The following is a 23,100-nucleotide window of genomic DNA, read 5'->3' as shown; positions in this document are numbered from 1 at the left end:
TGCCTTGATATGTTGAGCTTGCTGAATAAATGATTCTCAGCACTCGTCTATACAGCTAAGATTCCCGATTTCTCGAAACATCTGACTCCTCACCATCCCAGGGCTGTTTCATGAAGTGAGCTTCCACCTCCTTCTGGTCTGTCCCGTATTTGTTTGTAGCCAGGAGTGAGTAGCGGCCGTTGTTGAGGTGCGTGGGGTTGTCCAGCTGCAGGCAGCCGTGGTACTCTCTCTCTGTGACGTCATGGATCAGAGTCATGATGAAGAGTCCCTCCGTCACCTTTTCTCCATCCCGAAACCACTGCAGCGTCGGCTCTGGGTTTCCTGGAAAGACAAAGAAAGAGAGTCTGTTGATTTGATTTGTCATCGTTAAGGTGAAGTGTCTTTCCCAAGGACACATCGGACATGTGGCTGCAGGAGATGGGGGATTGAACCCCCGACCTTCCCGGATATGACTGAGGCACAGCCGTCCTTATAATTGATTTATTAATATGGATATGGTCATGCTGATACCTCTCTAGAAAATCCAGAAAAGTATCACTGAAGGGTTTAAAATGTTGATTTCTCTCTCGTACCTGCCACGCTGAAGGGGATGCACCAGTTATGGTCGGGGATCGCATCACTCAGCTTCGTGATCTTGGGAGAAACTGTGTGTAAAAAAGAAAGAAAAGAGAGTTTAAAGGCACCAATTGGAGATTAAAACAGAAAACACACAACAACAAAAAAAAGCAAAAGAGCAATTCAGAGGTAGAACTAGTGAAGCATTCAAAAACACTGATTAAAAGGAGACTTCACCACACTGATAACACACACACACACACACACACACACACACACACACAAAACACACTGAATTAGAGACGTACAAAGAATATCCAGCAGCAGCGCGGACTCTTTCTCTCCGACGATGTTCTCAGCCGTGCAGCTGATCTTGCTGTTGTGGTCCAGAGAGGACAGGTTGGAGAGTCGCAGCACCGAAATCTGTCCCGACGTCTCGATCTGAGGGATTAAACACATAGACATAGATCAGGAGTTTTTTCAACACGCTGCCCTTTTTCAGAAACCCCTGGCACAGTGCTACATATTGAAAGACACAGCTTGTTATTATACGAGTCTTTTCACTTGTTGTGGTTACTTATTTGTATTTGCAGGATTATTGCGTTGAGAAATCCATTGTTGTTTTCCACCAGGAAATCTGAATAAAGTATCCATCAATCTATCTCTGTTCAGTTAATACATTTGAGGAATATGATTGTACCTTTTATATTTTTGGACTTTATGGGCCTTTATTGTAGACATAGGACAGTGGATATAGTTTAGAAATCAGGAGAGAGTGGGGGATGAGAAGCGGGGAAGGTAGCCCCCAGTTATGATTCAAATTTGGGCCATCCGCTTGGAGGACTATGGCCTCCGTACACGGGGCACGTGCACTAACCACTACACTACTGGCGCCCGCAAATGGCAGAATTTCTGACTCAAAATGTATCCCAACTTTTTTCTGCCAGCACCCTAGTAAGATTTCTGCAAGAAGTCGAAGTGAGTCAATACTGCACATAGTTCTGTTTACATCTGTTAGTCCGATCACTGTCCACTTATATCTACTCTTTTTGTATTTTGTATTTTAAGTTAAGTTTAAGCTTTAAGTTGTATTTAAATTGACACTTTATATTTTAGGTTTAAAATGTTTCGTCTACCTGCTCTGTTGTTAATTTAATGCTCTGTGTGTCTTTGAATTGCCCCCCCGGGGACAAATAACGTTTTTTTATTTTATTTGAATGATCTAAACGTGATGATCCCTCCAACTCCAACGGGAAGAATATTCCTGAATATTACCTGCCTTACCATCAGTGTAGATTCTGTTGCTGTATATGTTGTAAACATTGAACATCCTATTTTCATGCTCTGCACCCCAAGAACCATTGCCCATCCCCCATCCCCCATCCAAGAGGGAAAATCTCCCACCGTGAGGGACATGTGTGAAAGAGCAACTCAGGATCATTTCAGGGGTCAGGCTGTTCTGAAATTTTCAAAAACATTTCAGGAGGGCAAGAGTGAAAAAGGATTTATTGTGTGTGGCGTGCATGTGTGTGTGTGTGTGTGTGTGTGTGTGTGTGTGTGTGTGTGTGTGTGTGTGTGTGTGTGCGTGCGTGTTCTGACCTCATAATAGGAGAGCAGCGCCATATTCCATATCAGCTCAGGTGAGGGCACCCCAGAGGTCGTACAGGACAGGTCCACGCTCTTCCCCTCCATTAATGTCACTTTGGATGGGTTCAACGTTGCCATGGGAACCTCTACATACAACCAGGGAGAGGGAAGGAGGAGAGGCAGGAGGAGAAGGAGGCAGAGGTAGAGAGAGGTGGGAGGGAGGGAGGGAGGAGAAAAAGGAAGGAAGCAAAACTTAGGATTCATGGCCGACTCTTGTCCTTTCGTTCAAAACACAAAGCACGTAACAACCTCGACAATAAGAGTGGAAGAACAGGCAAACACACACCCACTACCACTGAGCGGACTCACAAAGACAGACCTTGAATTCAATCTCCCGCTCTCCCCCCCCCCCTTACTTTCTCTCCTGCTTTCATTTAAGCACACTCACCCCAATCAAACAGAGACACAGCGACAGAGTTCAAACACAGCGATGGTTACACTGATTACTAGTGCATGTCTTCAGCCGGGATTGATTGGACACAGTCTGAAGCCTCTGTCTAAGCAAAAAGACACTGTGTGTGTGTGTGTGTGTGTGTGTGTGTGTGTGTGTGTGTGTGTGTGTGTGTGTGTGTGTGTGTGTGTGTGTGAGAGATGTTTTTATATGATTGTGTACAATGCTGACCACGAGGAGACCTGAGTATGACCAATCAGACACCTGCCACCCTCGTGTCCTATAGCGGTGGTGAACTGAAGAATAGAACAAGAAAGTTCTGAGAAGAGAAAGAAGACAAAAGAAGACATGAATTTAAAAGAAAAGAGGTGAACATGACGGGTAGAGGCGAGGACGAGAAGAGACGTAAAGAACAGAAAAGTTGAGCATGACATGCTGACTCAGACAGTTTCTCTTTGGAAGATGGTTGTGTGTCTTTTGTGTTTGAATCTTTTTTGTTAATTGTTTGATGTTTTAAGTTTTACAACATAGTTATTGTTTTGGGCTTTTTTGGGTTTCAAACCAGAAAACAACTCAAATGATTAAAAACTAAGAATAAAGACAAAGCTGAGCACTCAAATCGACTTTTCACAAATTGAAAAAAATAGCCAAAAGAAAATGTAAAACCGAGCGATGGATAAGAAGACAAAGAGAGAGAGAGAGCCAAAAGGGAAAGAAGCGGGGAGGCAACCAAAGCAACAGATGAAGATGAGAACCGAAAAAAAACATGAAACAAAAAGAAGAGAAGAAAAATAATATGAGAAGGTCCGAAAAGATGAGATGAGAGAATAAAAAACACGAGAATGAGGAGAAAGAAAATCACAAAAAGAGAACAAAAAGAAGAGGTGAGAAGAAAATGGAAGAAAGGAACAATAAGAAGAGACAAGAACAAGAGGACAAAAGAAGGTTAAAACATAGAGATGTCCTGGGTGCAAAGAGTCAAGAAGACGAGAACAAACTGAGGAGAAAAGAAGACGAACCGAGAACAAGAAGACAGGCGAGAGTTCAACTAAGATAGAAACAAAAATGAAAAGAACACGAGAAGACAAATGAGAAGAGGAAAAAGAGAACAAAAAGTAGAGAAGGTGAGAAGAAAAAAGAGAGACAGGGACAATAAGAGACGAAGGGTGTGAACAAAAAGAAAATTGGGCAAATGTGAGAAGAAGCGAAGAATGTTAAGTAGGAAATTAAAGAGAGAAGAAAAGGAGACGAGACAAAAGGAAAGAGAAGAAAAGCGGACAATTAAACTGAAAAAAACATAAACAAAAAAAAGACGACGAGGACAAAGAGAGGAGATGGGTGTCGACAGCCACTGCAGATAAAACTGGACAGATTTCTTATCGAACCCTCTCCTCCTCCTCCTCCTCCTCCTCTTCCACCTCTTCTGTCCGTCGGCAGAATGCTTATCACCAGGGCAACCCACTTATCACTACGGCAACCCACTCAATCACAGCGAGACACAAAAAAAACAGTCATTTCAGTGGTGGCAGGCGAGCAGCTGTATCAGAGGCACATATCTTAACAGGCTTTCAGTAAATCAGCTTTCTTCACACAAAGCGTCACCACACTGAGCACGGGGAGTCAAAGCGAAACTTTTGGGGGGGGGGAACTGAGTGCAGTTGTCGTGACCCCACCGTCAGTAGGCTAAAATGATCTCCATGTTCAATTATTTCCGAGCGCTGCTTTGATAGTCAAACCATCCATGACATCCTGTGTGATCGTAATCCCTCAGCTGCTCCGATGAATCAACAAGTAGGACTGGGGAGGAATTTTACCGTAATTACCATAGTAGACGGGGCATGCTCTCTTCCGTCAACATGTGAGTCATTTATTACCAGGAAAGACTTTCACTATCACGCATGTTTTGTGTTTGGTGTGTGGCACCGCTGCAGCCATGCACCTGCAGACAGTTGTAAACATCTGGAAACGACTGGCACTGAAGTGTCTGCAGAGAAACAGCCAACAGCACGATTTAAGTGCATCAACGAGGCAAATGTAGAGAAGCCTGCGAGGGGGGGGGGGAGTTAAACCGGCCTAAATGTCCTCTTACTAGTAATAAGAAGGCCTAAAATATTACAATAACAGTCAATAATGTGATAACGATAAGAAGTGGGATGAAGAAACAACAATTGTAGAGTGCATATTAACTCTAAATCTGAGTTTCTAAGTCCATTTGCTTTTCTTTATGTCTCACAAAATTCCTATCTGCTTTATGACCCTCCTGTTAACCTGAGGGGAGCTGCAGCTTGAGCTTCATCTGATTGCTTCAAAAGTCGGTTTAAGCCTTGGCCATCATACTCAGACCTCCATCCACAGATTTAAATGTGCACAGCTGAGTGAAGGAGCAGTCACCCGTTCTAAGAGGGTTCAAAAGGTTGCATGTATGTATGTCAACTTGTCTTTGTGTTTTTTTGGGATTAATAAAGTTGTTTGAATTTGAATTGCACCCTCATTTTAGATTTCTGCACCCTCAGTTGAATGGATGCATAAAAAAGATATATATTTGTTTACAATAACTAATCAAGACTTTGGAATGACCAGAGTGACTCAGATTGTGTTTATAACATTAATGATCTGAGGGTCATGACAGGAGCACGTGACCTGTGAGTTCACCGGGGATCACATGCAGGACCACATATTAACACCTCCATATTTTCATTGCTGTTGCAACATGCTCTTCCCATGAAGAGCATGTTGGCTCGAAACATCACTTAATAAATCCTTCAAACGGAGGCTTCTTAGTGTGCGGCTCTTGTATTTGCTTTCCTTACCTATTCATGTTTTGTTTTTTTTTTGATCCAGCACCCACTTAGGGTGTGTGTGTCTTCTTTTTTTGATTTTTCATAATGTGAATTACGCCCTTTAGATCCTGTCTTCTTATTTTAATCAGACAGCTCAGAACAGTCGATCATTACAAAAACGAAAAAAGTTTAATCAGTGAATAAGCCGGGTTTTTTTTAACCTTATTTTACATTTCCTTTAAATGTGAAATCCATCGGCCTGTTCTGCCCTTCTTTTCTCTACACTAACATTAGTTAGTGTTTAATTCTCTGACGTCCTTTACTTTGCCAGATGTATTCCTTAATGTCACAATATGACCTGCTTTTAAGGTAATCAGTGACTTCTAAAGATGGATCAAATTGTTAAACATAGAAAAACCTCATCCAATGGAACCAAAACGATTGAATTGAATACATCACTAAGCACTGAGCACATGCCAGTCCTTGAGTTTCTTTGACTCCTAGAACCCAGATTGCCTCCATTCAGCAGGAGCATGTGCTGTGAATGGACTGAGAATAACAGGTACAGCATCGGGTGCACGTGCCCCCCCCCCCCCCCCCCACGATGTGCTGCTGAATAGATTCTCACAGCTCTTATTTAAAAGGAAAACATCCTCTGCTCTCCGGCTGCAGCATACTTCAATGTCATTGTAGGAGGCGTCATTGTGATCCGCTCTTGCAATAGACCACAAAAGGCACGTTCACATTGATGTTTACAGAAGTTTCCATTCATCATGCGAGGCTCCAGCCTTTCACCAAAGAGACGTGATGATTTGTGACGAGAGGCGAAAGAAGGCGAGAGAGAGAGAGAGAGAGAGACATTTTTCAACCACATACACAACAAGGAGAGAGAGAATGAAAAGTGCGAGACGGTGACACTACAGAAAATCCATCTGCGAGGTCGCCTCTGTATTTTTTCTGTTGTTGGAGCACAGTGGAGACTGTCAATGTAGTATGAAAGGGATTTGCAAAATAATTTCTGCTCGGGATTTAGACGGAAGGCATGACAGGCAGAGCAGCAAAACCAAAGTTGTGTTATGGATTATTGATTTCCTGCCTGTTGTCAGTCAAGTTTCAGCTGCTCTGACTCTGACTCTCTGATCAGTTTGGGCAACATTTCAGTTTTTATGGCGAGGTAGTGTACCTTGACATTCAAACACGTTTTTCCTTGGATAACACCAAACGTTTTCAAAATCAAAACAGAGTCATTTTCAAAAAAATGTCACCCCCCCCCCCCCCCTCCCGTACAGTGTGTGCCAGTGATAACAATAACTAATCAGACCTATTTCTTTTTTTTTTTCTACCAGGCTGTAAACATGTTCATTTCTGCTGTAAAAACGGCTTCTTTGCCTGTTGTGTGTATGTGACTTCCCGTGTTCCTGGAGCCAGACTCAAGCGACGACCTGCAGGATTTAGCACTTCCGCATTGGCTTCATTTTTCAAGACTGGAGGTTACCGCTTGAGTCCTCCCTAGTATTCTTTTTTTATTTATTTTTTTTTGGTTTGGTCCGCTGGTTTAAATTTCCCCCTCAATTCTCATTTTGTGAGTTCATATCCTTTTTTTAGTTTGCACTATGGCACCCATAACCAAACTAGCGCTGGTGCTAACGTTGCTTACTGGACTATTTGGATGCTTACACATACATACACATGTTTTGGACGAGACTCAGTCAGAGTCTCGTTTGAAAATGAAATGGTCATGGCAGAGGAAAGGCGAGAAAATGTTTGCACATCAAGGACATCGTTGTTGACTTGTTATGCTCATGACAGCTGAAACTTTGTGATTTTGTGTTTTTTTAATTTTCAGGTGCACAAAGATGTTTTTGAGGACAGAGCGTGTGTGGACGGGATGAGGACTATAGGCCTTACAACAACTTTGCTAAACAACATGGCAGCAACACCTGAACCTGATGTGTCTGTCACTTTGGAAAAGCTGATTTTCTTTCTCCTGTCGCTTGTGATTGAATTCTTTGTTATCTCACAGCTAACTTTGCCTCAGCCTCCATAGGAGATTCTCGCATGTGAATAACTTTTCTGCCCACAGACACACGAGGAACCATTTGGCCTCTTTACCGCCACATACTGCTGGAGCCTGCCTACGTCCTGCACCTGACTTTAACTCACTGAGAGAGCACGGAAAGTAATGCAGCACCGACCGGTACGCAGGTTCACACCTACTGTCGAGGATATTCTCGTTTATGACGAGCTTACACACTCCAACAAAAAAAAAGAACAGGATGCGATAATTGGACGACAATGGGGCGATAAAGCCTGATAGACAGTCATTCCAGGTGAACAGAGAGAAAGAGATACAGATAAGAGACAGACTGCAGGGCTCTGATGTGACCACAGACAGTTTTAAATAGTCAGCCATTGTTTCTGAAGAGCACGGTGATGATCTCCCAGCAGGAAGCTCGACGGAGCGTTGTGTCGGGTTGAGAGTTTGTTGCCTTTGTACGCCTCGAGTTCGGCTTTTTACAGGAGGTGAAGCCGTTTTGTTTTTATGAAGTCGACAGCTCAGATCAAAATGGTGTCATCCATCTTTTCATTTTGGCTAAATCTCATGATTCAAAAAGTTAATTTTGCACCGGAAAGGGTCGGGTTTAAAATTTCAGAGACATACTTCAACAATAAATCTGCACGCTTCAAACCTCAAAGCCTGAAAAAGTCTTGACATCTGTAAATACTGTAAAACAGATTATTCCTTGATTAAACTCTTCCATATGTTTATTTTATGTTTCCTTTATTTCTTGTTCTCTTACTCACTTCTTCTTATTCTAATGCACAGCTGTGTTATTGTGAATGACTGCTATAAAACTTCTCAAGTCTGGCTGTGGCCATCTTTTTTTAAGTTATTTTTTTGGCTTTGTTTTTTTCGTTTTCTCCACTCAGCATCGTTAAGACTCGATGATGTCATCTGTGTTTGAGCCCCTCTCAGTGTCTTATGTAGCAAAGGGCCATGGTGGGATTGGAACCAACGACCGCTGTAATGAGGACTACAGCCCTTGATGATGGGGTAGCTAGGCTATCGCTGCCCCATCTGTGGTCATTTCAAACGATGGGCGGCGCCAAAAACTGAAGATTACTTTCCTAATTTCTGAAGTGTAGACGCAATCCGTGAAAGTAAAAGGCTAAAGTCATTTATAGTTGTTAACATGTGAGTGGGAGTGGGAGTGGTGCAACGTTTTAGTTAAGTGACAGTTTCTTTCTCTTCATGTTGCATAAGCATGGGACTGCAGTTACTTCCACTAAAGCTTGGTAAAGTTCGAGCAGTGTGAACAGTCAGCCGGCCTTTGGGAGACGAGCCACAGCAGGAAACAGTCCACAGAGAGAAACAGAGGCATATGTGGGGGATCAGTGTCAGCCTGAGGGCATCATCAGGCACTTCCTCTGCTTTGTGCCTTCCTCATATGTCATGTCCAGACAGAGAGAGGGACAGACAAGTCATACAAGCGAGCACACAGACGCGTGGAAAATTTGCAATAAAAGAGTGACAGAGAGCCCGGGAGAGGCTGAGGCTAAAAAGACGGCCAGAAAACGTGACAGAAAAAAGCAAAAGGGCAGCAGTCGGTGCGGACTGAGAGGTCTTTCGGTGTATCACTGATCGCCCCGGGGCATCGTTTGGCACCCCTGCTGCTCCATGTCCTCCTCCTCATATTTCTCTCTGCCAGGGGGGGTCCCCCACCCACCTCTCCAGGGGGCCCTGCTGTAACTGTGCTAATGCCAAAAATAACTGGCGCTAATGGAAGGGAGGCAGAGGGGACGGATCAATACTTATCAATGACATTGTTAGCTTGCTGCTAGCTGACTTATTGTTCGTCCGTCCCCGACTGCCCGGAGCTATTTATGATCCGATCAGCTGCTCTGTCAACAACAGAGACGGCGAAATACTTTGAGATTTGTGTTTCTGCATAGCAAGGGAAAAATTGGATTACATTTCAATTGGGGGTCTTTAAAGCTTTTCTGAATGCTATTATTGTGTTTCATGTTATAAATGAGATGTGAAGATTCCTCTCCTTTCTCTAACAAAATGGATCTGACTGCGTTGATTGCCCCAAAAGGCAGAAACAATCTGTGATTCATTTGCTTACTTCGGTCAAGCCGGAGCTCTAAATCATAACTGAAAGTCAATTTTAGCCAGATTAGCGCTCGTAAAAAAAAAAAAAAAAAAAAAAAACCTACAAATCCAGGCTGAAGAGATTTGTCTGCAGAGCATCACACGGCAGGTCAGGCCGCGGCGCTCACAGACGGCTCACGCTGTAACACGAGCCTGTTAGCGAAACGTAGTGCGTCCCAGACAGAGGAGTTCACACGAGAAGCAAGACGTAGAAGAAGAACGAGGGAATCATTTAGGGTCAATTATCTGCAGACTTTTATGAATCCCAGCTTGACAAACACTCCGATAAAAAGGAGAAAGGTTTGTGGTCTGTGTAGCACTGACAGCGAGGTTAGCCTGCCGGTTAGCTTGATCATTATGTTACAAAAGTAAAACCTCTATGCATAAGGTCAAATCTGTACATACATCTTTCAGTTTACAATTACACAAAGTAACCTTGAACTTGTTTGTTTTATAGTCCCTGATATACTTGTGAAGTCGTATGCAGCCTCCACTTGTTCTGTTTTCTTCTTCTTTGGTTATTTCTATGTAGTAATTTTTTCCACTTTGTGAGAGAAGTGGATGTCGATTGTTTCCTCCTACATTTTTATTTTCATTGATTCCTCTTATTTATCATATTTTTTAATGTATGTTTTTGTTAACCGCAATGTTTCAGTTACTTTTACTAAAAGTTTTTTACATCCTGCAGCCGACTGGATGTGCACGGCACGTTAAGGTCACGTATGTGCTGTATTTTAATTTTATCGATGTAGGATTTTGAGCGCAGGTCTTGCCACAACGAGCCAATGGGCTTAGATCAGTGATCTCACACTGACAATGACGTTGGACTGACACATTTTTATCAAGGGGGGCTAGAACCGAGCGTTCCATGCGGCTAATGCTGCAGCTAACAGGAGGACGTAGGAGAAGCCGCGTTTCTGCGGACTTTGAATCTTTGCACATAGACGAGCCTAAACATGCACAGGACACATGGAAAACACACTAAAGGGCATATAAAAGCAGAAAAAGCAGAATATGGGACCTTTAAGAGGAAAAGGAAATGAAATGTGCTGCATGACAGCAGGTCACAGGTGCTACAGGACACAGTGCAGATGGTCTTTATAACACTTCATTTCACTGTGGTACATGATGGTGCATGAAGGGAGTTTCCTCCACTCAGCATCTTTAACACTCCATGATGTCATCTGTGTTTGAGCACCTCTCAGTGTCTTCTCTCTGTGCTTCTATAATGACCAATAGATTCTAACACAAAAACCTTTACTGTTTGTATCATACGTAGCTCTCCTCTATCTGCATCACACGAGAAGAAGAATCCCCGCAGCACGGAGATAACGTCCACCTTTTTAGGCTCAGTGGCATAAAAAACAAATTACTATTTGAGCCCCTCTTTAAAAGCAAAGATCTGAGTGTGCATCCTTGCGTTGGTTTGGTCATTTGTTTGCTTGCTCATGTGTAAGAAATTGTAGCTTTTTCCTCTGCTCGGTGTCTGGGGAAATTACAATATACAGAGCTAAGCAAAGCCCTGTGTTAGTGAAATACAGTGTGCGCTGCTTCTCTGCTGTAGGCGGTGGAGGTTCACATACCAGCAGGTCTTATATCAGATATAAGTGATTACTGCAGTGGCTTTGGTTAATGCATACAATGTCTTCCTTCTTTTGTTTATTTGAAACGGACTTAAATCTCTGCCGTTGTTTAACCTCCCCTGAGAACTGACAAAACGCTAACAATGTTTGCAATTGTAATAAAAACTTTCATAAAGCCGATATCCTACACTTAAGCTAGCAAAGCACTTACATAAAAAAACAGATGTGTGGGACACATGTACAACACATGAGAGCACACACACACACACACACACACACACACTCAATCATAACAGAGATTTAGGATGAAATGTGTAGAGGAAATCAGCAGGATTACTGTTTTCCTCCTGGCCCTTCAGCACTTTTCACTCAGTTACAGCTTGAGAATGTCTTTTCCAGGTCCTTCCATTTGCGCGTGTGTCTGAGTCCTCCACACTGTGTGTGTGTGTGTGTGTGTGTGTGTGTGTGTGTGTGTGTGTGTGTGTGTGTGTGTGTGTGTGTGTGTGTCTGTGTGTGTGTCCTTACCACAGTTAGGTAAAGTCAGTCCGGACAGCAGCTTGCGGCCTCCTCCATTCTCGATGCAGCGCAGCTCCTGAGTGTCTGCTTCCTCTCCTAACCACAGCTTGATCCACATGTTCTCACAGGAACAGTGCAGAGGGTTCCCTGACAGGATCCTACACACACACACACACACACACACACACACACACACACACACACACACACACACACACACACACACACACACACACACACACACACACACACACACACACACAAAGCCAAGAACTGTCAAGAACAATGGGGAGTAGACAAGCGTCACTTACTTACTTTTTATGCTACCATTAACTGTATATAAAAAAGGACAACCCCCCCCCCCACACACACACACACCCCCTCCCCACCGGATTGTTGATGGACGGCTTGCCTCCCCCCACCCCCTTGCTCCCTATCCCTCTTCCTGCATCTTATCCCACTGTAACTTTTCTTACCACTGTAACTTTTGCTGCTTTGCTAAAAGTGCTCATGATGGATAGGCTGGATCTTTGTAATATAGCAATGAGTAAGGTCTTTTACCTGCTTTTGTATCATAACAATGAGTAAGGTCTTTTACCTGCTTTTTGTAATATAACAATAAGTAAGGTCTTTTACCTGCTTTTGTATCATAACAATGAGTAAGGTCTTTTACCTGCTTTTTGTAACATAACAATGAGTAAGGTATTTTACCTGCTTTTTGTAAAGTGTCTCGAGATAGACGTCATTTGGAGCCGGGGTCTGCGCGGTAGGTCTGGCCCTTTCCTCGAACCAAATCATACATTTTTTTTTTTTTTTCTTAAAGATTTACTTTTTGGGCTTTTCGTGCCTTTAATGCAGAGACAGGACAGTGGATAGAGTCGGAAACCAGGGAGAGAGAGAGCGGGGAATGTGGAAAGGGGCCACAGGTGGAAGCAAACCCGGGCCTACCGCTCGAGATGAGAATCTCAATACATGGGACTCGCGCCCTAACCATTGCGCCACCAAATTGTACATTTAACGTGTCAATAAAACAGCGAAGATCCGGCAGGTCAATGAGGTGAGTCCAAGGCAGAACAAATTCTTCTGTCAGTTTTGAAGCTCGACACTCAAAGTTTTTGGAAAGATCAATGACTCGGAACTTGGAACGTGTCCTCTCACCATTTTCTCTTCTACTGTGATTATCCGACGCACACAGCACTGCAGGAGCCGCATACGTCAATAATGGAGTTAGCATAAAATATCAAATTAAAACTGAACTTCTTTGCAAGATTAACACTTGGACATAAATCAGCGACTTCCTATAACGACGTAAACGATGTTAGGGTTAAATTATTTGATGTGTTTTCACTGAGCCCTGGTGGTTTCAGCTAAGTTAATAGTTACAAAAAAATATTTTTCTGTCCCCACAAAATCCCAAAATTGAAGGCAGGAGAAAACCAAACTCCAAGCTTCAAAACACAACACTGACAGCTGACATGAAAGATGGTATGTATTCATGAACACACTGTGAAGGCAACCACAGGTGACTCAGAGAGAGAGAGAGAGAGAGACAGACAGACACTGAAATGGACAGACAGACAGAGCTTTGAACTCACAGATAAGAGATGTTGAGGTGTCTGAATATCCTCCAGGACAGCGACGACAGGTTGTTATCCTTTAGATTCCTGGAAATTAAAGTCAAAACATCAGGGAGTGAGAGTGTGAAATCAACACAAGGACTATAAGGCTGATGTTAGAGCAGCAGGCGGCACATTTCCACACGCATCAATGAGCCTGCATTGTTTTTACTTTCAAAGTTTCCCCCTCCAAGCAATGTGACAATTAACCTCAAGAAGTACATCTGATTAGTATAATAGGTATCGAGCTTTAATTACGTTAACAAGATCTGAAGACCAATTATAAACAGTGTTCAGGCTGAACCTGAAGTGAACTTCTTTTCCCGCCAGACGCTCGGCTGTCAAAACATTTTGTTGTTCTTTATTTCTTCTTTACGTCATCGTTTAACTCCAACAATAAATCACACGACAAACCAAGAAAACACATGTTAAAACTCGTCAGAACATTTTGGTCCCAACTGAGTCACACTTACTGCGGCTGTTATATTAACAGAGAGGATGGATTTATTCCCTGAGTTTGGACTTACAGGTACTGTAGCTTGAGGTTGTTCTTAAAGGCCAGCATCGATACGTACATCAGTCTGCTGTTGGTCACCGTTCTGTCTCACACACACACACACACACACACACACACACACACACACACAAACACACAAAATATAGTTATTACAAACAGTTTTCAGTAAGCAGCATCACCTGCATCATCAACAAATACAAAAAAAAATCAAGATCTGTAACATTTGAGTTGATATATTTGGTGCAGATTCCTGCTTATTTGAATGATGTTCCTATTGGTATTTAAAGATTACTCATCTTAAATAATGTATCACATCTGCATGATTACTAATACATTAGTTACAACTTATAAATACTATATAGACGCTGTTTTAAACAAGAGGAACCAAATATTTGAAGCAGCTGGAGCCTGAATTTAAAAAGCACTTTGATTCGTTTATCGTCCTAAGTGAACAAAGCAACATCATGTCAGTGGAAGTCTTCGGCGCTAGTGATTTATTTTACAAAATGAGACTGAAGACGAAGTATGAGATGACCGAAAAAGATTCCTTTAATCTGTTTCATGAGAACACCGATGCACCTCGTAATCTCTTTGGACTTGTTTGGGGCGAGCGGGCTGCTAACCCGCCTGTCAGTGTGGTTTGGCCTTGGTGTCGATTAAATGCTGCATCATGTTGGTCGTGCTATTTCTTGTAATATTTGCACACAGTTTTTTGTCTCATCTGTTATCTTCTCACCTCTTTCATTTTCTGTCTTGGGGAAGCCAAAATGCTTCCACACCTCCGATATAAAAGACGATGGTGCGTCCTCAGTTTCTAAATCTTGCTCTACAGCTGCTGTTCACCAGCTCACCATGTTACTGAGATTCTTTTTTCAGAGTACAGACGTGAATCTCGACTCCTTTAAATCGTTTTTTAACTGCCTCATGATTAATCTTTACATTCCTCGTTGTAGCTTAAGGCGTTTTCGGATCGCAGGAACTTTTTCATAGTTCTAGGAACTGTTAGAACCCTCCGTCGTTTTTATCCGCACCGCAGGAACTATGAACTATTTTAGTTCCTAGAACCTCGTTGAGAGGAACCTTTTTAGCTCCTGCCTCAGAGTAGGGACCATGGCGGTGTGAAAGCAGACAAAGTCCCTGTAGTGATTAGATCTCAGAGAACTGCCTAATGGATAGTTCCTCATCAAAAAGTCTCCAGAAGAGTTAAGTCTGAAAACAGCTAGAGAATAGATCCACAAATGCCTACACCGATCCTTAAAAACAGAAATAGAGCCACACAGATTGTCGCTTGGTATCCCAGCAGACTTTGCATGCTGATCTGTGTACACATGTGTGGATCTGTTTCTGTATTTAAGGATCTAGTTCTGCTTTTGTAAATTGTTTTGCTACAATATTATCTCTGTATAAGTAATGTTTATGTGGATTATATTTACTGTGCAGAAAACTGAAAGAAAAACACTAAGAAACTGATTATCAGTTTATCTTATTTACCAAAAGAGACCTTAAAGAGCTGCTCTCATTGGATGCTTTTAGGGTGATTTTAAACGACTTGGAGGCAGACACATCCGACTGACTGATATATGTTTGTGATTTTGATAAATATTTATTGATACTTCATGCATTATAGTCATCTTGTATTTTGTTTGCATATATGCCTGCTCATTATTTTTGCATTTTTTTTATATCAACAAGATTCTTCTGGTTATATGATGCTGTTTAAAATAAAATAGATTTATCTTTTTAAATTAAAACATAACAGAAATCTCCAAATTAGTTTGTTCATTAGTTTGTGGAGAAACAGCGTCGAGTGCCTTTAATATCCCGACAGTCTGCAGGTTACTCTGTAGTGCGGGGAGTGTGACCCTCGCCAGCTGAGGGGAGGCTGTGACATCACATCTTTATCTTTAATGAATAATAATTATAATCAGAAGGTGACTGACTGAGCACATCTGGCAGGAAAGATTTGTAGCCATAAAAAAAGAGACTGGCTGTAAAAAAGATCAAAGTAGTATCATACTTTTGGCATCTGGACCGTTTCCTGTTAAATACAATATAATTGTTTGTACAGTGTTTCTTAAGTATATAAAACACGTGTCCTTACTTTTTACTTTTTGCTTGAACACTCATCTGGCCTGCGTCCACCATTATTAGATTATTCCCTTGCAGTGCGTAACATGCTTTGTATTCATCTCTCTACCGAAAGGGACATTGGCTGGAAAATGAGCTGTCCACTTAACAAATTGTGATGTTTCAAATTAGTGCTGCCTGGTAGACAATTGAGTTTGAGATTCAGAAATGTAAAAAAAAAAAAAGAGACACAGAGGCAGAGGAAGGAGAACCTCTGAGCACTGGGGGATATCCCCCATAATCACAGGCCGTTTGAAAGCAACAACATAATGTGTAATGGAAAAGGGAGAATTATCTGTATAGGAAAAGTAAATACAATTTCTAACACTATAACAAGACGTTTACAGTCATTCTGTGTGCATTTAACTGCTGCTCAGGTGTTGTGGTTAACCTAAAGGACTAAGGGGGTATGATATAAAATGATACGCAATACTTGGCACACAATAACAATAACACCACAAAACAGCGATTCTGTGAAAATTAATATATTAAGACATATAAGACAATCCTATCATGTTACATCACAATATCTGAATAACTGAAGACTTTAAAGGGGACATATTGTGAAAAATCCTCTTCTACAGTGTTTTTGAACATATATTTGGGTAACCTGAGTGTCTGCAGACCCACAAAATGTCCTTTGTTTGTGGTCTGCATAAGTCTTACAACACAGAGACAAATGCTCCGTTTCAAGTTTGCCCTCCTTGTGATGTCACAGTGGGATTCTGGTAAACAAAAAAATCCAATATCTCCACCCATGGACTCCACCCCCAGCCTAGAAAAAAACTTTTGCTCAGGTCCGCCATTTTTATTCTCACTACAGAGGAGTGATGTCTACCAGGAAAACTCAGGGGGGGCTCATTACATTTAAAGAGACACACACCAAAACGGAGCGTTCTGAGAGAGCTGGTTTATACAGGGTCACAAACCTCCTCTGGTGCTTGATTCATGTTATATTTTGACCAAAGCACAGCACAGATGATAACAAAAGGGACCCTTTAGGGTACAGAAGGGTACCAAAAAAGTAGGATGGTACGGATCCTTTATTTTGGTACCAGTCCCAACTTATGACGGTGGAAACACCAATAAATGGGTACCGAACCCAACCCAACTGAACCGGATTGCTTGGTGGAAGCAGCTAAGATAGTATCCCTGAATACATGTCATGTAGCAAAATGTTTGTCTGGTCACATTAGCGGTGAAAGACTCACAGGTTCCTGAGATTCTTGTAGTTGTCCAGGTCTTTGTCGTTGATGGAGGAGAAGCTGCTCTGGTTGGCGATGTAGCTGTCAGGAGATACAAGTGTGTGTCAGCAGGCTCGTTTGTTTAACAGGGAGGAGGAAGCATGCACAGAAGCATTCCAAAAAGACAAAGCAACACAATAAACCCACATCATTAGAGCTCAACATTAAAAAATGAACTCTTGGAGGCTTGCAGCTGATGAATGACCCTGGAAGGGGGAGTTTAGAGTTTGTTAGAAGTAGAGAAGGAGGCTCAGCTCTCTCTCTCTCTCTCTCTCTTTCCCTCTGCTGCACTAGAGCAAGGCACTCGACCCGTTTTAGAGCCGACAGGAGATGATTGTGGGCAACTCCCTCGAGTGACTGAGTGTTACCGTGTGAACAGGTTTCTGCAAAACAATGTGTACTTTTCAAATAACAGATCTTTGGAGATCAGATGTCCGAGAGCGGCTCACCTTCAGAGGGAACGAGCTGCGACTGTCACAGCCGAGCTCTTTGTCAGCCTCGCTGCTGCACATGTTGTTTGGTCAAATCACAAGGTCATTAAATGATGCTTTTAATGTGGCGGACACACAGAGACACCGGCTGACTAAATCATCTCTCATTAGAATCGATGATTTCACGGTCAGTGGTTAGCTTTAGTTTTCATTTTCCAGCTCCAGCTGAATTTAAATCAAAAAGATGACTTTTTAGTAAATGGAAGTCGAATGATTTTCAGCAAGGATTAAACACAAATGCTTAGTCTTAAAATATCTCATAGCAGTGTCCTGGTGGCCTTGAATGTAACGCCATACAACATCATACAACACATAATCATTACATCCCTGCTTTTTGTCTGGCAGGTGCCTTCGTTGCCTCCCTCATTTCTTTTCTGTCTGATCTCTGCCCTCCTCATCAAATAAAGCCAAGTTGACTGAAATATAAACTGTAGAGGGGAAGAAAAAAAAACCTCCAACATCTGATATGCACCTTTTAATAATTAAAGAAGCTGACCCAGAATGTCAGCATTTTTACAGTGGATGAAACACAGAAGCGTGCTGATGAATTTAACCCTTCATGTTTCCAAAGCAGCAACTTTAGCTCGGTGTTGAAGGGAGAAAATGTTTTCCCTCCAGAGAGGCATTACGGAGCAATATATCAAACCCACATCTGCAGCTCATCTCTGACAAGGAAACAAATCTGCAACAAATCACCATTTAAACGTTGAAACAGTAGTATGTGTGAAACAGCAGTGAATTCAGTTTGGGTGAATAATGACATCATCGCCTAACGCTGAGATCTGTTTTTCAGCAGCTTTAATGAACGCTTCACTGCATGCTTGTGTTCCTTCAAAGAGAGGAGTAGTGCTTGAAGTAACCTCCATGTGTCTATTTGAATATGCAATTACTACCTGTATCTTTCACTAGTTTGTACGCTTATTGTTACATGTTTTTTTTGTTTTTTTCAGACAGGCTGCATTACCTATGATCCAACTTTCTGTACTGTTTCCTCTTGTTTTTATCCTAAGGAGGCAACACCCACAAATATCAACAACATAAATATTATTGAACCCTTTTTGGGGGTTTTATTGTCCGGTCATTCAGCTTACACTCGATCTGTTCTACAACTTGTTTATGAAAAAAACAAGGAGAAGTCAACTATTCATTTGGTTTGAGCCCCCCTTAAGGAGTTTACACTGACATTGAAAGCCCTTTAGACTCAGTCAGAGTGTGTGTTTCAGTCAGAGGTCCAAATAATCAGGATGTTCAACCAATCATCACAGACAGAGAGGACACTATAACCTGATCTAGCTCCCTGTTTTTTGTTTTTTTTGGGCAAGGTCGTTTGGAATTAAAACGTCTCTCGGTCATCAGTAATTTGTCTGTTTACATTAAGCACCCAGTCAGTGTCTTTTCATCAGACTGCTGGCTCATGTTAACAGCGTCCAAGGCTTTTTTTTGTTTTTTTCTCCAAGTTCATCTCACACAAGTCCTTATCATCAAGGCTGTTTATCTCTGCCAGGACAGATACTGCAGCAATGACTTTTTTTTCTCTTTTTTTTTGAATCTCCTGTTTAATTGCTCTCAGATATGATGTGGCTCAATTTATTTCAAGGCCAAAATGACGTTAAAGGGAAAATCAAAAAGGTTGATTACAGCGCCTTTCAAATGCACACTGGGATTTTGTGACACCTTGAATTAGACTGTCTTGCAAATCCAATCAAAAATGTTGACTCTTACATCGATTTTCCTCCGTGACTGTGGTTCATTTGAATACACTCAGATGAGCCATCTTGGGAAGTGTCTGTGCTAATATTTAGACAGTGGTGTCTCTCGGCGTGTCTCCGCCCGCGCGCACACAAACACACTCAAACGCAAACACGCACACACACACACACACACACACACACGCACACACACACACACACACACACGCGCACACAAATCTAGGCGTGTGCGCGCCTGTAGCCTGGACTTTGTCTCGGGATAATTGTGAGAATAAAGTCAATCAGCCGCAGCTGCTTTTCATTTTTAAATGACCTGTCTCTCCACGCTCGTGTTGAAAAGACTGATGTGCCCCATGATGGCAATGAAGCTGTTATGCAATGTAGGTTACACATTATGTGGCAGAGCCGAACCAGCGCCGAATCCATCAGAAGGACTTGGATTAATATCCGAACGGGTTAACTCGTGGATTTTCTGTACATTTATGTTCACTAAAAAAAAATAAAGATAAAATCTAGAGCGGGCCTGGCTGTTGTCTGTCAGCTCCAGACACCATGAGCACAGAGGGAAAGGATGACATTCCTTTATTTGTAAATTGTTCTGAATTAAATTAAATTGAATAAATTAAAGAAACTAATCTGATGTTTAGATGAAAGGAGAACAAATGATTCCCTCTTTCATGACACTCACATGTCGGTGATGTTCTCCATCTCCGTCTCGCTCTGAAGGACCGGGAAAGCATTGATTCCTCGCCCCGGGTCCACGCAGGAGATCCTGGTGCTGCTGCAGGAGCAGGACGACGGGCATGTGTCCACGGACATCCAGGGATCCCCCGAGCCCACAGCCACCCCGATCATCATCACCCACCACCACGACCACCAGCAGCACCGCCACGACCACGACCCTCTCCCCGGCGAGTGGAGAGCACCGCTCCCGGGTCTCCAGGCGCTCATCTCGGGTGCCCAACTTCAGCTATAAGGCTCGCTGAACAGCCCCACGGTCCACGATACAGGGTGGCTGGGATCAGCCTCGGTTCAGCCAATCAAGGAGGGGGGAGAATCAAGTAAAAAGATCCGATGGTGAGGCGGTCAGTCAGGCGGTGAGGTTAGAAAACCATCGGCCGTGACAACACTGACAGACAAGACGGTGAAAAAGCGGAGACTGTGTGAATCCTTCCCCGTGTGTTTCCTCCAGAATCCCCCGCCAGTCAGTCAGTCAGTCAGTCAAAATCACACTGAGACACTGACGGGTGTGTTCCAAGGAGGATCTCTCTCTCTCTCTCTCTCTCTCTCCCTCTCTCTCTCTCTCTCTCTCTGAGTGTGTGGATGAGACGGGTGTTGGTGGTGGTGTGGGGTGGGTGGGAGATACAGCTCCAGAATAAATGACAGACAGGATGCAGGAGCCGTGCACTTGCAGGGATGAAGGCTATACGATGAGGACACCAACATCAGAGCAGATCATGTACAAAGTGATACCTCCCTGACCCCCCCTGCCTTTAGGGAAATGCTACTCTGCTCTGCTTGCAGAAAGGGTCAGCTGCAGAGCAGAAGGGTCTCTTGCTCAAGGGTACCTCGACACAGCTGCGTGATTTCTTGTAAATTGTGTGTCCAATGTTTGCTCAGTCTAGGGGGGGGTTAAAGCTCAGCACGCTCTGTGACAGGTTTCCTTGTCTGATGCCAAGAGACAGTATAAGGGGAGGAGAGGTGGAGCTTTAAAGAGGTTATTTAATTTATCTGCTTGCTGGCTTCATGCATAATGTGCATGAATGAGATGCAAGGGTCTATCAATTTACAGGCTCTAATTGCCATAATCATCCTCATCATCATCGCCGCCGTCGTCATTATAATCATCATTACCATCAGGTTGCTAAGCTGGGGTTTTAGAAGTAGACCTGTATACAGTTCATCAATGAAGGCTGAGTGAAGGTGTCTTTATTCTTATTATAAGGGAAGTTATAACTTTTAAGTGCCACATTTCTGACCTATACATGGAAGACAATGTGAGAAATTAATGCAAATTACAACCTGCCTTTTGTGATGCAACATTGTGTTTTAATAACATTTAATTATACTATCAGCAGTTTGATGCCAGTTGTGCTAGCTGTTGGGTCTTTCACTAAAAGTTGGATGTAACGTCTAAGGTGTCACATGAGGGTGCCATCACCAATCATCAAGTCTTTATCTGGCTTGTACCAGACCAAGCAACACGTTATTAAATCATTCAGCCATATTTCATAATCATAAGGGGCTCCCAGCCAAGGCAGACCTGAATCAATACTGTGTCATCTCAGAGTGGAGGCTGCATGCCAGTCATAGATCTCATACCACTGGATGTGTTTCCAAACACAAGAGATGTGTCTGTAACACTGCACATCCACTGAAGAACAAAGCTGCTTCTCCTCTATCTTTTCACCTTGTAAGTGAGAGACAGAAGGTGACAGCACATCTGCCTGTGAGCAGTGACAACACGCCACAGCTGTGAGGAGTGTCTCCTCTCTCTCTCTCTCTCTCTCTCTCTCTCTCTCTCTCTCTAATGTCCTGTCCCCATGTGCAGCTCTAATGTGACGTTTGCTCTGACGCACAGGCAGTGCTGCTGAATAGAGCAGTGTAATTATGGAGCTCTGTCTATGTCGGAACCAATCTGGTGGATGCCCGCCTCGGAAAAAATAAAAATAAAACCCTGTGGTTTGCTCTTGAGCAGAGTGGGCGTACCAATTAAAACATTGTCTCACAAACATAATATTCTAATTACGCTCTGTTCCTTTAGAAAAGTGACAGAGGTTGTACCCGTGTTGCAGGATTTTTTGACATTTTAAACATGTAATCACCCCTATTGAATCGCCTGTCAGCTGCAGACAAAGCATCAGTCGGGATGCATTTCATCCAACACCATGAGCATATTATGATATGTCAATTATACTTAGCCTCTTCTGCAATGTATGGAGTATGTCTAATGTGTTCATCGCCCGGGCTTTATAGCCTGTACACAGGAACAAAGCTTGCTGCAGATGACCAGATTCAACATGCAATAGATGTCCCTCCTGACACAGTGAAAACTCATTTTTTGTTTTTAAACCAACACAGCCATTAAGGTCCACTTTGTTTCATCATGAATATCTAAAATTAAACTGTTTTTAATGAGTTTAATAAAGTCTGCATCCACGAACATTAACTAATGCATCAGTAAGGTAGCTGGAGTCGGTCCAGAGTTTTTGATTTTTGATTGTGCAAATTAAAATTGTGTTTTCTTTTGAATGAGCCTTACCCTTATTGCATGTTTGTTTTATAAATAATGGGAACTCATACAAGTAGCTCCAAAGGTTTTTCTGAATAGCACAAAATAAAATATCAGAAAAAATATTTAAAGGTGTGCACATCATCTTCTAAGCACATACAGAAATAAAACTGATTAAAGAAAGTTGTTTTCTTTTAAAGGGGGAGTTTAATGTCCATTTCAAGTTCATATTTTAACTCTGTGAAAATGTTTCATGAGTTAAAGATATACAAATTCCTCATCGATCTCACCTTTTGGTGTCTGTGGGAACTCTCAGATTAGCGTGTGTCTGACACGGGCCATTTCAGGTACTGTCTCTTTAAGGCTCTCCTTCCTGCAAGCCCATTTTCTTCTGATTGGCCATCTCTCCAGAACCCTGGGAATAAGGACGTGTCCTTGTTCCCTGTGCCTAGGGGCCAGACTGTTTAAAAATAGTTAGCAAAGCAAAAACAAATAATTTTACTTCAGGAAAAAAAAAACAGATTCAGTTGGAGACA

The 23,100-nt window shown here is 42.5% G+C and overlaps 1 protein-coding gene across 3 annotated transcripts in view; it reads right to left on the bottom strand.

Moving 5' to 3' along the window:
- Positions 1 to 20,674, bottom strand: part of ntrk2a (neurotrophic tyrosine kinase, receptor, type 2a) — a 102,675-nt gene extending 82,001 nt beyond the window's left edge. For 2 of the 3 annotated variants that reach the window (XM_065951186.1, XM_065951203.1), the window contains exons 1-9: positions 20,021 to 20,674; positions 17,100 to 17,174; positions 13,772 to 13,843; positions 13,224 to 13,292; positions 11,638 to 11,786; positions 2,155 to 2,288; positions 864 to 996; positions 573 to 644; positions 94 to 321 (exon numbers count right to left, since the gene is read on the bottom strand). In XM_065951186.1, the coding sequence (XP_065807258.1) occupies positions 94 to 321; positions 573 to 644; positions 864 to 996; positions 2,155 to 2,288; positions 11,638 to 11,786; positions 13,224 to 13,292; positions 13,772 to 13,843; positions 17,100 to 17,174; positions 20,021 to 20,283 (1,195 nt within the window). In that variant the 5' untranslated portion in view covers positions 20,284 to 20,674. The remainder of the gene's footprint in view (positions 1 to 93; positions 322 to 572; positions 645 to 863; positions 997 to 2,154; positions 2,289 to 11,637; positions 11,787 to 13,223; positions 13,293 to 13,771; positions 13,844 to 17,099; positions 17,175 to 20,020) is intronic. The other variant, XM_065951194.1, reaches the window with a different exon arrangement.
- Between the last annotated feature and the right edge of the window lie 2,426 nt (positions 20,675 to 23,100).

The sequence above is a fragment of the Labrus bergylta genome, chromosome 2 (assembly GCF_963930695.1).
Source record: "Labrus bergylta chromosome 2, fLabBer1.1, whole genome shotgun sequence".
Taxonomy (NCBI): domain Eukaryota; kingdom Metazoa; phylum Chordata; class Actinopteri; order Labriformes; family Labridae; genus Labrus; species Labrus bergylta.
Note: the sequence above shows the minus strand (reverse complement) of the source record. Positions and strands in the feature narration are given on the sequence as shown.